Below are 15,945 nucleotides of genomic sequence, written 5' to 3'. Positions count from 1 at the left end.
TGCCAGGGCTACTCCGATATTGTTATGGGCTTCTCTGGTTTCCTTCTTACAAAAGTGATGACTAACTGGGAATCTTAACTGCAGTGACACCACAGCTCCCAAGCTGCAATGAACTCACTTAGGTACATATGCCCATTCCTTCAGGGGTATCATATTTTAAAATAAGACATTATAAATTTTCATTACCAAGAATCTTAAGTTACAGGGTTTCCTAAATTGTACCTTGAAGTATCTCACCTAAATATAGTGGTGACTTTTGAGGGAATTTCACCGTGCCAGAATTCCCTTCAGTGCCAGACTTTATAGTAACAGGTCTTCAGTGTTGCTCCTTTCTTGCACAACGCTCATTGCTGGGTGAAAAGTTAGGTAGGATTATACTTCAAGGGACTGAGGAGCCAGCTTCTGCCCCTGCCATCTAACTGTGCAGCGGATACTCTGAGGAAGTCACCCAGGGGTTCTGGGTGTTGTTACTTGTCTTGCACTTGGTCACAAAATGCTAAAATGTGACTCAGACCCTTTACAGAGCTATGGAGTATAAGGGAGGTTTTCCATCCTGTTTTATGATCTGCAGATCAATACGAATTTATTCTATAACTTTTTTTTTTTCTGGGAAACTAATGTAGAATCCCCAGATGACTTTTCAACTGTGAATAGAGATTTTCAGTGACCACAATAAAACACTAAGAAAATCTGTTTTTCAGAAGGTATGCAGAGCACAAATGTTCAGGTCCTGAAAACTGGGGCATCTATAATCACTAGCTGAATCTAGGTTTTAATTTTTAATCCCTTTCATATTTGGAATTTGCATGTTCTTGCCATGGGGGCTATCTTTCTCACTTTGTATGATGCGTTGGCTTGTTCTACATATTTATTCATTGAAACAGATACTAACAAAGCTGCTTTTCTTCATTGGATTTGCCACGCATGACGGTACTGTCATTAAGGCTAAGCTTCAATCTATTTCTTCAACTCCATTGACAGTGTTAGATGAGGAACTAACATAATTTAACAGCAACCGAACTAAAATGATGCTATAATTAAAAGCGTGTGGCACTGCAGCAAAACAGCTACTGATATTTATCCATTATCTAATCCCTGATATTTTTCATTTGATGGAAAGCAGAGAAGTTTGGGGAGAAGGAGAAATTAGTGAAAAAAAAGAAATCCTACATCATCGTGACCCTCTAGAGCCCTAGAGAAATAGCCATGTGAGAAAATAGTTCATATAACTCCTTCCTCATTTCCAGTGTTCACAGATATTTTTAAACAAATAATCACTCTACATGTTTAGAGAGTGGCTGAACAGCTGCTGTAGTTTCAGAAGCGAAGGAAGTGCTTATTCCCATGGTTTGTAATCATCTCTAATACATTTAGTAGGTATATTTATAATCATCTGGAACCCAGACATGTAGGTAACATACTGAAAATTTGCATCAACCCTTAGGATGTTGAAAATACCTTGAAATGTGCATTAACTCTTTATAAACTATGAGTGAAAAGAAATCCGCCATGTAAATGTGATATAAGGTATTTAGAGTGACAGTATCTAGAGCTGAATGAAACTCTGAGGTTTTTTAATGACTGTTCAAATTTGTTCACCATATCTAAAATCCACTGTATCAGAAAAGAAAGAAACAATAGACAATTGTAAATAGAAAGGGGCTTTCTATCTCAAAATAAACAAATAATGTTTGGAGTACGGCAAGTTACCTTTAAAAATTCTAGTTCAGCCTCATCCTCAAACAGAGAACGATTCATACGATGTAGTTTAGCAAGCTCTCGCTGTACGTATGCCAGGGTCATTTTCTCTATTCGGCTTGCTGGAATGTAATCTTCAACACGAAAATAGCTCTTTCCATGCATCTTTGGGATAAAAAATTTAAAAGAAAAAAAAATAGAGAGAATCCTTTTATTCCTTTTGATTTTTCTTGTTTGATGCATTTCTGTTTTCAGGGTGACCCATATGCTGCAGTCACCCTGTTGCCATTTACTAAAAGAAGATGGGGAACAGCAGGTAGTATCCTGACAGCCAAATGTGCCTCTTGCACCTGTGCTCAGCCAGGTGGTCAAAGCCCACACTACTTCTGTGTGCAGAGAGGATAAAAGAGCTGGGCCTGCAGGCATGCCTGCAGTCTTGCACTTCGAGCTGACAGCTACAGCTGCATCAGTACAACCTACAATGGGGGACCCAATGCCAAGATGGATCTGACCACCAGATGGATCAAACCACTCAGAGTTCAATTAATAGAGTTAGAATGATTTATACAACTGAAGAGGTGGCAGAGAACAGAAATGGGTATTTTCTGTACACTTCAAAACTGGGATAACTAGTTCAGGTACACCACCAGTGACCTTCCTGTCTTTGCAGCTTGCGGATCTGAGCCTACACGCAAAATAGTAGTCAATTCTGGAACGTTTGTTTTTCTCTTCCGTGTTTTCTAATCTCTTTAAGCCCCTCTGCACATCCAAGCTATGCCTATGTTGGAAATTTTCTACAGATTTTCTGGAGTTTCTGGGCTATGTTATCAATTATGAAGGACAAAGGGTCTTTCACCGTTCTGCCATATTTCCTGCCAAATTTTTCTGGCTCATTACTGCTCCTTAATCAGGCAAATTTTGTATATTTTTAATTAAATCCGAAATGTGATTACTGAAGGACTTAGCTGAAATTATGTGCTATTCACATTTCTTCTTTAAACTCGATGACAAACAAAAGCTGAAAAAGATGTCAAGAGAGACCTCTGAGAAATATCGTATTATTTATCCACACCTCAGAAGCATAATTGCCAAGCTCTGCCTGTAAAGCCAAAGCACCGAGTTTCAGGGCAGTCTCATCATTGCAATATAATCGCTCCTCCAAAATATCTTTACGAAGCTGCAGGTAAAACTGATGCCTTGTCAAGCCGTGCCTGGAACACAAAAGAGTTTAGGAACACAGGAGAAGCCTTGAACAGTCACCCTAAATGCTGCTGTTTTTCCTACAGTCAGCAGAACCACGCACTTACTGGATAACATTAAAGTGGTTGACAAAGAATTTTATCCTTAGAAAGAGTGTGAAATTAATGATGGAGGTTTTCTTCTTGGGTTGGTCATTCCAGCCATCTGGGGCAACTTTGTAGAGTTTGGTCTCGTCATCCAAAAAAAAGAATTCTTTACCTGAAATGAGAATTTTAGGTTCTGTGGTAAGTCTGGAGATACTTCAGTAGCTCAAAGCTCTGCTATCTTCATTCAGTGCATCAGTAGCAATAAAAAATAAAATTAATCATGGATGTCAGTTGAGACTTACTTTCTGCTTCATGGCTTAATTTATTACTTCTGAGATGGAATATTTAGAATAACACAGTATGTAATTTAGGATTACAATGGAATCACTCAATAATTGATGTGGCTTGCATTCTGCTCACCATTCACTTTCTGCACCCCATTGTGTGCCCTACACATAAGGTATGCCTCTTCCTAATTCCTCAGCCATGCTTGTCATCAGAAATGGGCTAGGGAAACATGGGTCTTGTAGATGAAATACCTGAGCCTGTACTTCAACTTATATGTAGGAACAAAGACAGTTAGCCTTCCTCAGTACAGTGCTTCCTGGAATTTCTGCTGGAGCTGCATAGCTTGGTATTATTCCAGTGCAAGGCAGGGACACAGCCTTTTCTGCATGAGCATATCAGCCAGTAACATTATGGCTGTGCTGATGCATAGTCCTAGGGTAGACATACTTTACATCAGTGCAGTACAATTTAAACCAATGTGCCTTACTTTTGTTTAAGCTTTGGACCTGCTTACATCTGAGGATCTTAAAGGATTTTACTGGTATTCATTAAAAAAGTTGCTACAGAGGCACGGAGGGAGAGAACTGTTACTGTAGTTATCTGTGTCTCATTTACCTTTCAGATAAGCCAAACCAAAGTAGAAATGTTCCACCAAGTTTGCATATGCCACCACAGTGTTGAAAACATCTCTTGCCTTGGACTTGATGTCACATTGCACCTCAAGGCACTGCCCGTTGAGTAGAATCACATTGAGGTCCCTTTGGGACAAGTAGGATTTCCCTTTTTTAGTCTAAGAACATGTAACAAAGAATGAAGAATGAGCACCAAATAAAAGCAATGCAAGTTCCACTGCATTTTATTACTGAGGCCCCGTAGTCTCCTGTCTCTGTATAACCTGATGGAATTGGTCACAACACTATGCTGTTCCCTACCTACCTTCTCATAAATTAATATCCCAAACATTTCTAATTCTTGAAAAGCCCAGGGAATCCCAACAAAACAGCTGAGCATACTCAGATGCTATAATCACCAGGGTTATTCTAGATTTGAGGGTAATTTCAATTTTTTTTTTCCCCTCATTTTGACTGCTGTATGCTGTCAGCCTTCTACCTTATCTTAATGAAAGGTAGAGGATGTGCCTGCAAACTGAGGTGTCTAATATGTTCTCACTAGATCTTACATTGCATAGTTGCTGTATAATCTTTGTCTCAAAAGTCTTGTGTTAAAGTGAGCATTCTTAGCTGAGAAGGATAAATAAAGCTATTTTCACATCAACAGAAGTAACTACATAGCACTGAGAATTAAATGACCTCTTTTCAAGTCTCAGTACCTCTGCAGGAACCCTAGCTTCATTTTGGAGGAGGACATGGCAAGAATACTGGGTTGGGACTCAGATGCAACTTACAAAAAGCTCCAACTAAAAGGTTACTAGATTCTTTCTAAATTCTTAATGTTCATACTTACCACGATTGATCCAGGCAGCTGTAAGGTCACTGGTGGTTCACTAGACAAAATAACAAATTCTGGACCTGAAAACTGTAAGGAGGCAGTTTAAAAATTTAATGAATGTCTCCATAATGTAACGAAGATCCCAAATACCAGTACCAATGAAACCCATTTCTGTTGATCTGTATGCTGTAGCTAATTGACTTCAGCGTCTAATAAGGTGCAAATGCTGATTGAAGACTTCTCTCTGTTTGGGGTCTCTCCTGTGTGGACTCTCTGAGGTCTAATTAGGGGTAAACTCATGCTGAAGTCTTTTATTCTGTAAAGGCTCTTAACCAAGAATCATTTCCTTTGCAAGGCACCTATTTTCAAGAAACTTAATTTCTTCTGGGTCTTTTTCCCATTTGATTCCCAAGTTACTATGAGGACAGTCACAGACATGTACACATATACATACACACCACTGTGATTTCATAAGCCTGGCTTCCATAGGGAAGCAGACTAAAATGCAGAGCTGCTTTCTTCCCTTAATGAGGGTTGATTGATATTTCCTATTATCAGACATTGTATTCTTTTGCTTTAACTTCAACAAACTTTAACAGCACAAGATGCTTTCTTTCTTGCCGAGCATCCACCTTAAGGAATTTTGCATGTTGTTTTTTTTTCAGATTCATCTATGCTTTTAGATCCTTGAAGCAGACAGAAATAACTAAATGTTTGCAAGTGCAAGTGCCTTGACTCATTAGGTCTTTTTTGAGAAAATTTAATGTTTGTTTGTTTCATAATACTAGTATTGTCCTGCCAACAGACCATTGTATCACATAAAAACTGTTGTAAAAGTTGCTGGACTTCTTCTGAGGAACTCAATTATTATCTTAGCAAGAATCATATTAACAAAATTTAAAACTAAATTTATATATAAAAAGATAATTTCCAAAGTATCTAACAAACTCTTGATCAAAGTTCTGCCACTGGTCAATCTGGAGCTGGGAACAGGTGAAAGGACTCATCAGCCTGAAACCTGTCCCTTCTACTTCCACAACAGAAGGCTCCATGGACAGCAGCATTGTGGAGTTTTCTGAGATTCAGTTATTTCTGGATTTTGTGATTCGACTGCCAAAGAAACATTATCCTTCCCATTTAACAGAGTTGTACAACAAATCAGCAACTAGAAATATGCCCGCAGGTGCACTAATGTTTTGGCACACTCGCTGCCAGCCTATACTTTCTGTCCAGGCATACAGTCTAAGAAAAATTTAAGTCCAGTTTAAACGGTTGACCAGCAAGCGTTTGAGTTTAGTGTATCTGTAAATGTTTTTGCTGTTCTGAAGGTCCTGTCAAAGTTGTCGATGAAAACAGTCCATATGGTGTTTGATGCTTGCAGAAATCACACATGTAGGTCAGAGAGGGTTTGGTTATAAGCTTTTGCTAAGTCTTTATGGACAACAGCTTTCACTGCATTCAGTTTTGAGTTATCACAATTGGATCATGCCTAATTTGGAGTCTGTCAACTTAGACTACTCATCTAGTGGGATGACTCAGTAGCTAATATGCACGTCACTGGCAAACAACTGGATGAGAGCTTTCTCTTTAGCGATATTTGCATTTTGAAATCAGCTTATATGTTTTTCATTAGTCACCTTTTCCTTCCTGTGGAACAAACATTTCTGTGATGCAGCAGCTGCTGTGTAGTCCTTTGTAGACACGGAGAAGGTGGAACCTAAACTTAGCAGATTCTGTCTGCTGTTCTTCTGAGTTCCACCAGGGATTTCTTCTACAGCACTGACCGATCTTCAAAGGAAATGTCACAGTAAGCAACATATATAGCATGCAATCAAAAGAACGCAGACATGAGGACCAAGAACTTAAGATACATTTACTTGCTGAATATGATGAAATCCAGGGCAATATCAGTTATAAGTTGTTAAATGTTTCTTTACAGACAAAGAAAAATAATTTAACAGAGATAATATTACTGATGTCCTTTATAAATAAATCTAAACTATGCTTTAATTCAATAACAGTCTTTTTTTTTAATTTGGTGAGCCAGATCTAGCTGGTTTAAGTCTGCTGAAGCCAACAGGCAAAGAATTTAGCCCCATGCCTTTCTGGGAATTCTACAGGATGAAGTCAATTCCTTGTTTCTTATTTTCTACTGAAAAAAAGCTTCTGAAAACCATAGCATTTGTTGTTATGTTATTCAGAATTTTGCAGGAATGGGAACTAAATTATTTGAATACTAATTCATTAGAATGAATTAGTGTCTTAGGGAATGAGGGGATTTTTAATCTAGTTAAGAGAAAGATGTGTGAAATCTCAGATCAGAAAGCTGTCTTGATACTATACATTTAACCCATAAAGTAATGGTGTTTTCCACATAAGCAGACACATGTATGCTTAGAATAAACTTAAAATATAATATATACCTTTATCAATGAGGAAAGAATGATTATGTGTTATAGAAGGGAAGCTTTTGTTGGGGTGGATTTTTGTTAATTGCATTTTTAAAAGTGCCAAAAGTTTTATCCTTTTCTTTTGCATGCTGCAGAGCTGCTTAGGAGAACTATTCAGGGAGTTTCAAAAGGTTTTTAACAAAGTTACTGGACTAGTTGCTGATCTCTTCTCCCTGGTATCCAGTGACAGGACATGTGGGAACGGTTCAAAGCTGTGTCAGAGGAGGTTCAGTCTTGATATTAGGAAGCATTTACTTACTGAGAGGGGTGCCAAACACTGGAACAGGCTTCCTAGAGAGGTGGTCGATGCCCCATGCCTGTCAGTGTTTAAGAGGCATTTGGACAATGCTCTTAGTAACATGCTTTAACTTTTGGTCAGCCCTGAAGTGGCCAGGCAGTTGGACTGGATGATTGTTGCAGGTCTCTTCCAACTGAACTGTTCTGTTCTGTTCTATCCTAGTTTTCATTCCTCTGTCTATAAAGATACCTGGATATTTTTGTTTCTATCAATGCAACCTCATAAAAATCAACATTTAACTAAGAAATATGCCTAAAAATGACCTGAAGTTACTTTTGTGGGTATAAAAATACTATTAGCTCAAAACCCAAGATGTTGTATTAAGAAGACTTTAATTTCCTGTGGAAAACACTTCCTGTTATTAGTCCTGCAAGGTAAGAGATGCCAGACTTGACAGCTTTGTCTTCTTTAAATATAGGCCATAGCCCTGCAAATACTTACAAGCTTAGCTTTATGAGATGTAAATTATGTCAGTTGGACTGCTTATACAAATGAGCATGATGATATTTGTAAGCTTTATAGATAGTAAACTCATCACTAAGTTTTGTGTTAGTTATCCTCCTATATGGGAAACTGGTGATTTCCAAACTAATTATTCCAACTCCTCTGTTGTCATGCTTACAACCAAAAGTGGGGTTTACAGTCCCTGAAGTTCTGTGGGAAACATCTTGCTGGAAATTTGGAGGAGAGAGTTTATCTTTCAGCAGAGGTGAGCAACATTTTCTTGGCAGCATGATTTTAGATCAAAGATATCAAGATGATACCCAGGTAGATAGTCAGAGGCATGGCAATTGCTCCAAAATATTCAGTAAATAAATCTTCTGTTACTGATATCATTGCCAGGTGTGTGATGCATATATAGATGTCTGTATAGACACATATATATGAATGTGTGTGTAGTTAGACTGGTAGACAGAGACTTCTTTCTTCACAGAAGCTGCCACTATCCTGCAACCTGCTTGTAGTTCTTCCTTATTGCAGGTTTAGAGGTGTACTGGGGTATCTCATATCACTCAGATTATCGTAGCTGATTTATCAGGAAGTTCAAACTGTTTACTTGGAGTACATTTAATTGGGAGTTGATCTAAATGGAGCATTTCCTGTGAACCTCAATTACTCATGTCATGGTTAAAAGAAGAAACTCCCATTTAACTAGGTCAAGAACTCAATTTAAATGGGATGTCTGTAGGGATTACATGGTGCTTAACTATGAGATTCTGGTCTTTGTAGTGCCTAGAGGCTAACAATACTTTCATCTCTTCTTCGTTTGGAAACAGCCATGATTACAGCTGCACTATGCTAACAGTCTAGAAAACTCTCGTTTGGCAGCAGTGGTGTTTCCCTGGCTTTTGAAAAGGAGTTAGTATCAATTATACAATTCTCAGCTTTCCTTGTCTATGTCTACAGGGCTGCAGTACATGCTGTAGCTGAAACAAGGCTAATCCTCAGGACAGAGCAGAGGTCTTTACTGCTTGTGTCCCTGGGTTACCTATAACACTTCAGTAAAGTGGCAGCACAGGGCTGGATATGGCTGACACAAGTGAGACAAATCAATCTAAGAACTGAAATAGAAATGCAATAATCCACTGAAAATTATAAATCATATACATAGTCTGTCATACCCACTCCAGAACACATCAGGCCTCTGCTAATGTGACAGCAAGGCAAGGCCAGATCCAAAATCTGGATGTAGACAAATATGGACTCTGCAGAATGCCTTGCCAGTGAAAACAATGACTGTTCATATCTCCTCAACAGGTTTTTCTCTTCCACGCTTTCTGTGGAGCCGTTTTCTAGTTGTTTCAGTCACAGCAAGCTATTGCTTCTTACCTGTCTGATTCTGACGAGGATGCACTAGGGGCAGCTGTTCTGGGAGGCCAGTGACATCTGGCAGGATACAGTGGTAAAGAGTAAAGGTGGAAAACTTCAATGTGCTTGTTTTGTATGGATTGTTCAGTGCCCAAGATCTATTTCACTAGAGCATTTGGACTGTTTTGCTTCGCACTGAGTCTAGGTGCACTTTAATTCTACATAAACTGTTTATTTTCCAAGCAGGTTCGGATGGCCATCCAGGCGTTTTCTAATAATGATATTGCCACACTAGTTGTCTGCTTCACTTGGTAATAAAACAGCTTCCATCTTTTAGGAATATGAGTTTTAATCACCTGTTTATGAAGAGCTTGTAGCTACTTTGTGTCCTTGACCCACTAAGGGTGGGGTCCCATGACCTGTGCGTCTGTGGAACTCTCCCTGAAATGAATAAAGGAAATTTCACAATTGAAGCAATGGTAGCAGCACTCAGCATTGGATCTTGGGACAATTACAACAAGGAGGAAATTTGGACTGGCTACTTCCTGTCTTCTGTCCTTGCTTGGGCATGATAAATGGCTGTTTGATAAGGCTAAGTGAATACTACACCAGCAGTACTCCCAGTTCTCTGGTTATTGATACTTGTTCTTCATAAATCTTCATATGAATGTAGTTTACAAAATAGCTGTATGGGTACAATGGCTGTTATTTCCATATGTATGGGGATAATTTGTGAAACAGCTTTTGCTCTTCAGAAATTAACTGTAGTAGTCTTTTTTCTTCTATTTCCAGACATAAAATCAGGGGGGAAAAGCCATGAAACTTCTCTGGCTTAATCAGAGCAGGATATAAAATCACTAAAATGAAAACTATTTGTAAATATTCCACTGGTTATTTGCGACATTAAATATATTGTGAATGTTTTTACATCATAAAATCTGGTGGGAATATAGAATGGTTTGTGAGTCATTAGCAAATAAGATTTGTATAATTTTTCAGCTTCAGTCATCTCTGCTGCTACAGAAAGGATAGGCATTGCTTTGTCCAAATACATGAAGGTTGAAATTTAGAGGTAGAACCAGAAAGGTTTATGCAAATGGTAGTTCCATGAACATTTCTTCTAGCAGCAGAGATGTTTTAAATCCTTTAGGGAAGAGTGGGAAGGTTAAATTTTTCTTCACTTGGATCATTTCATTGATCTTATTTGAAGAACTGCGTAGGCATAATGATAGAGATAATAAGATGAGCTATGTGGAAGTAATCATTTAGATCAGCTTTTTCTCTGGATAAAATATCCATGAACTACACCCTGAGACCTCACTCAAAATTCCAACATGAAAACATAACATTGAATTCTAGTGTACCAACCATCAATTGCAATTTTAAAAACTAGAAAATCTACAGTCACATTGCTAAAATATGCATAAACATGTTTTTTCAAGCTGCAGATGGTAGTGACAAAATGTGAGATTTGAGATAAGCCAAATACTCAGGGCTAGTTACCAAAGTTAAGATTCAGTCCTGTGTTCTGAAACTACATGCTTTTTAATGAGAAAGCCTTGCAAAATCATCTGCTTATGCTGTAGGTTTCACATAATTGTATAAATATACTTTGACAAGCACATAAAATTCCCATTAGTTTTTCCATCTCAGCTGTTATGGCAGTGGGACAAATTGGCTAGTTTCAGTGGCCAGACTGCCATGCTTTGATCACAAATCCAAAATGTTCCTGATGTTTAAATAACATGTAGCCCTCAAAGAAGTTGATTCCGTAGATGATTAATTTATTATACTTTAAATGAGATTTTAAAGCTCATACCTCTGGATAGAAGTATTGGTCTCCCTTGATAATGGTGCTCTACTAGATGGTGATATTTCTTTTCAGAGAAGAATGCATTTTTCTAAAACATTATCTCATGAAAAAATGTCTGCAGCAAACAAGCTCTCATTTTCTGTGTTTTCTACTGTATTTTTAGAGTTTTGTCTTACAAAATCCTGAGTATGAACAGCTACCAATGTTTCAGTGGAGACTGAGAATGCACAAATTCACTGGAATTACCTTTGTCTAGTTTATGACCGACATTTTTTAAAAAAGGACTTACAAAACAGACCCCTAAGTTTACCTTCACTAGGTGCCACTAGGTATGTGACTCATACGTGTGCGTCACATAGGGAGCAGCTGCAATCTCAGGTTTTTATTGCTGCTGATATTGATTGCAATTCTGTAGCTTCAGAAAAGTGCCTTTCAAGAGGAGAGTATCAACAGCAGTTGTATGAGTAACCTCACCTTCCTCATCCTTGGGCCTAAGGGCTTGGGACTGAGAGGCTATTACATGGTTGGTTTCTTTTCCCAGCATGTATTTGCTTTCTCTCTGTGAATTATGTCCTGGCAGAATTGTGATAATGCAGCGAGCACCCAGGTTTTTTGCCATCTTTCCTAGGGAAATTAGTCCCTTGAGATCATGCTCTATGCCTTTTATTTTTGCTAAGTAAATTTTAAACCTTTCAAATTTGGAAGAGTGTGAGTAATATGTTCAGACGAATTTAATGACAATCAGCAGCTGGATATCATAAACTCAAATTAATGCTCCCCGGTGAGAAAAAGCAAGGACTACTCAACAGTTTTCTGTTATTTATGGCAACAATGAACTAACCAGTCAGTGTGCATACCTTGTTGCATCGTAACTGATGTAGTTGATGGAAGAGTTATTGCCTTAGGGAAGAAGTTTCTGGGATCAAATAACCACACATGCTTACAGAGCACATTTTGAATCCATGCCACAGGAAGACCTAGTACTTCATTTCTCATGGAGACTCATAGAGGGAGGAAGTAAACTCTGAAGTATAGGAGTGAACTTCCATATCTGGGTCTGGAAGCTCAGGAGAAGTGCCTCAGGCAGGATGGAAAAAAAGGCTGAAAGCAGATGGGAGTGTGGGTAACTGTGGAATGGAGAATAGAAATGGGCAGGACTCTGAGAAGAGTGAGCTGGTGTTTTGGTTTTTTAGGAGACACTGATGACAACTGGCAATAAGAACTTTTTGCTCTTGGGCAGTGTGAACGTCCTGTCTAGGTGTCTAGCTCAGATTCCAATTTAAACGTGAAGATATATGTGCACAGCAGTACTCTTCTTCCTGCTGAATTCCCTTCTTTGCTTCATAGTATCCCCCCACACTGTGATTTAAGTAGCTTGGGAAGGACCCTGACTAATGTCTACCACAGTGTCTTCACTGGATATCTCCTCTCCCAGACAGTTCCTTTCATGCTGTTCCTGCCATAAAAGGATTGAAAGTAGAGCTAAAATTCCAACTCTGATATCTCCGGACAAAGTAAATCAGAAGAGCAGCATTACAAACTGGTATTTAGCACAACAAAAACAACAAAGGGTTGTTTGGTTGGTTTTTTCCTTTAGATTTCAGAAGTAATGTTTTTGGTTTTGAATGGGCTTGAAGAATCATTAATCCCCACTATTCAAGTCTTAGGTATTATTCATAGACTCAACTGATTTCAGTGCTGCCATCTTGACGTGGCCCATCATATGTATTTTTGGGGTAGCTCCACTGTTTCTCATCTGTTTCAAGACCCCATGTGCCAGAAATATGCTGTCAGCCTTTGTCTATAATCTGCTGAACAGCTTCGCCTGGCAAAGGGGGCATAAAGCAAGAAAGAGATGATGGTGTTGCATGGTAACCAGGAAATATATAGCTTTGGAGTAGAACACAAGTGAAAAGGAATCCAACATAAAAGGATCTTTCTTCTCTGCAGCTTAGCACAAGTATACCTCTCTAGTCACATAACCTCAAGTGTATGGGAGTACCTATCACCTGACCATACATGGGTAGTCTCACGTCTCAGGGGACAAAAGAGATGAGTACATAATTCACAAATATAATCTTTCAGGAAAATCTTACCTCTCCTGTGTCCTCGGTTAGACAGTATCAAAGACGTACTTTCAGAAATACTATTAGAGTCACTGTAGTCCACAGAGAGTTGTCTGTAATCTTCTGTTGACCGACTATAATTCATTAATCTGGATCCTTTGTCTGGAAATAGAAATGAATTATGATGAATCACATACTTGAATTATAAATCATTGTATCTGGATGATAATGTAAATAATACTTGTCTTGACTAATTTTTATATAGTCCATGTCTGTCTTCTAACCCTGACTTCAATTCCTTAAGGCCCAAGGAAAGCATGGTAACTTCATTCTATTACTTTCATAATCTTATTCTGACCCAAAATACTTCTCATAGTTCTCCTCAACCATTCCAAATAAACCAAATCTAATATATTAATTCTATTTTACATGTGTAACTGAAAGGTTGCAAAGAGCAGATAATTTGCAAAGTTCTCCTTCCTTATATTCTGAGGCCCAAAACCTTCAGGTATAAAGTATTCTTTCTGTGCACAGGATGAACAGTGCCCAGACACAATCCACTACTAGAGTCAGCTGCAGATATTTCATTAAGGGGTCATCCTAAGTCATTAGGAAGTACATATTTCTGTTGTGCTCTAACTTCACTTTGGTTGCATTGTCTCTTGTACTTTTCCAGAATCTCTAAAGGTGATCATTTTTAATTAAAAAGAGAGAAAGAAATGAAATTCTGCCTTGAAAAGTGTGACTCATATATTCTCAATGTCATCGATATTCTGATTAACTGAAGTCCTTCAGCAAGTGTAAGCCACATGACCTGAATCCCTAGAAAACACAGAGATCACCACAGATTCTTAATCATTAGAACCAGTGGAAGGGAAATGGCAGAAATTTGTGGCTAATAGGGGACTGAAGATGGGGCCACCGCTTATGGCGGCAGCAGTTTTCACCAGCTTATGCAAGTGTGACCTCTGTAAGCTCAGTTTCTGAATGAGTGAGCAAGCCAATATGATTTGAGGAGTGGTTTGTCTGTATGTTTTGAAAATAATCTTTTTTTTTGTGACCAATAATACCTAACAGAAAAGTTCCACAGGTATGTAAGTGTGTGTTTAATTCTGGCTGAAGGTAATGGAACATAGATGTGATTTGCTGAATAGGAATCGGATTGTTCATATGCCTAATGTTAAGCATATCTAAAAAAGCCTGCATAGCTTGGACCAGCCTTCCCCTTGCCCCAAAATCAGAGATTTCTGTTGCGGTGAACAGTACAATATAGAGACTAGAAAAAAGAACTGTCTGAACCTGAAGTCCGCATTTAGTTACAGTTAGGTGATTACTCTGAGGGAAAATAAAATCTTGATCTTAGTCAAATGAAATGTGAAATTAGTATATGCTAGTTTATTTATACAGTGAGCAGGATTTGTCCTTGTGTTTTGAAATCACTCTAGCAATCCATGTGTGAATTTATAAAACATCTTTTGAATAAAAAACAAACAAACAAACAAATCTGAAATCAAAAAGAAACTACAAATCTTCGCTGTAGTAATCAAATAGAAAGGATGAATATAAATTCCTTAATGGCAACAGAATAACTTTACAGAATCCCACTCTTTACCTTGGAAAATACACTAGAGTATACGAAGTCCAAAAGCAGTTTTGAAAGTAGGAGTTTCTTTACATGCACAGTTTTTATGCAAAGTGCTTTAAGAGTCAAATTTGTGCAAGCTGATTTGTTATCATTGTTTCACAGCCCTCAGACTACTGTCCTTTGAGGAAATAAGGAACCAAAACCTTGCTGACTTGCCTCAGAGTCTTTCCATTATGAAGTCATTTATATGTAAAGCAATAAATATCCTATCCAACACTACATGTAATCACTACAGCATGAAATTAAACAATTCACCTAGCTTGGGAAAGAGAAAAGGCTGGCTGTATTCTTATTAGACAGTTCAGAGTATAAGTCTTTGTTTACCTGGGTGAAAATTCATCTGGGAGGACAGTGGTGAGGTGTCCAATATTTTCTCATGCAATCTTTTCCTAATCGCATGACTTCTGTTAAGCTGAGAGGCTGTGCTGTCTTCAGTGACTACCCACTCTACCTAGAAGACAGTAGTACTGCAAGTCAATGTCATATGAAACGTGGACTTCAGACTCTCATACTGAAGTGATCCTTGCCCTCTGCTTGTCAGAGGCTGCTGATTTGCTTGGTATAATCAACTTCATCTTCTCAGATTAACACAAACCAGGACTGAGTTTTGCTGGCTTCATGCTCTCATGCTAGTTGTGTTGAAGAATGGACACCCTCTGTTACAGTGGAAAACAGAGTAATAGAGAGTGCAAGGGAAAGGTCGTCTCAGAATGTTAATGAATCCTGGTTGAAGACAGAAAAAAATATTTGCAGTGTTTTTTCTTCCAATCTTGTTCAGCTTGTCAACAAAAAATATTTGTTGATATTTAAAATCTTGAAAAAGTATCAGGTGCTTACTTATTAAAGACTTCACGTGGTTGGGCTTGATTGCATGGCAAATGTTAGCTCTACTCAAGGATGATGAATGAAATTCTCAATATGATGTAAAAATGATTTCTTTGAATTTCATAAAAGAAAGTCTGAAACAGAGTGGCAATGTGGAAATATTTTCTCTTTTGTAAAGTCCATTCCTTTGACCAATATGAAGTCTCTGTAAAGGTTATGATTACTTCAGTATTAACCAAAGAAATGAAGTTACTGTAAGCAGAAAAGCTGGATTTGTATCATTTCCCAGAATCGTAAGTGTGGTGTGAGAGATGGCTT

At 38.2% G+C, this 15,945-nt stretch overlaps 1 protein-coding gene across 2 annotated transcripts in view; it reads right to left on the bottom strand.

Moving 5' to 3' along the window:
* Positions 1–15,945, bottom strand: part of FRMPD2 (FERM and PDZ domain containing 2) — a 68,084-nt gene that overhangs the window by 46,414 nt on the left and 5,725 nt on the right. Inside the window, exons 5-13 of one of the 2 annotated variants that reach the window (XM_086616477.1) lie at positions 15,127–15,253; positions 13,188–13,319; positions 9,635–9,719; positions 6,359–6,509; positions 4,737–4,808; positions 3,888–4,062; positions 3,006–3,156; positions 2,771–2,909; positions 1,711–1,863 (exon numbers count right to left, since the gene is read on the bottom strand). In XM_086616477.1, coding sequence (XP_086472603.1) covers positions 1,711–1,863; positions 2,771–2,909; positions 3,006–3,156; positions 3,888–4,062; positions 4,737–4,808; positions 6,359–6,509; positions 9,635–9,719; positions 13,188–13,319; positions 15,127–15,253 — 1,185 coding nt within the window. The remainder of the gene's footprint in view (positions 1–1,710; positions 1,864–2,770; positions 2,910–3,005; positions 3,157–3,887; positions 4,063–4,736; positions 4,809–6,358; positions 6,510–9,634; positions 9,720–13,187; positions 13,320–15,126; positions 15,254–15,945) is intronic. The other variant, XM_086616478.1, reaches the window with a different exon arrangement.

Source organism: Tauraco erythrolophus, chromosome 9 (genome assembly GCF_009769465.1).
Source record: "Tauraco erythrolophus isolate bTauEry1 chromosome 9, bTauEry1.pri, whole genome shotgun sequence".
NCBI lineage: Eukaryota > Metazoa > Chordata > Aves > Musophagiformes > Musophagidae > Tauraco > Tauraco erythrolophus.
Note: the sequence above shows the minus strand (reverse complement) of the source record. Positions and strands in the feature narration are given on the sequence as shown.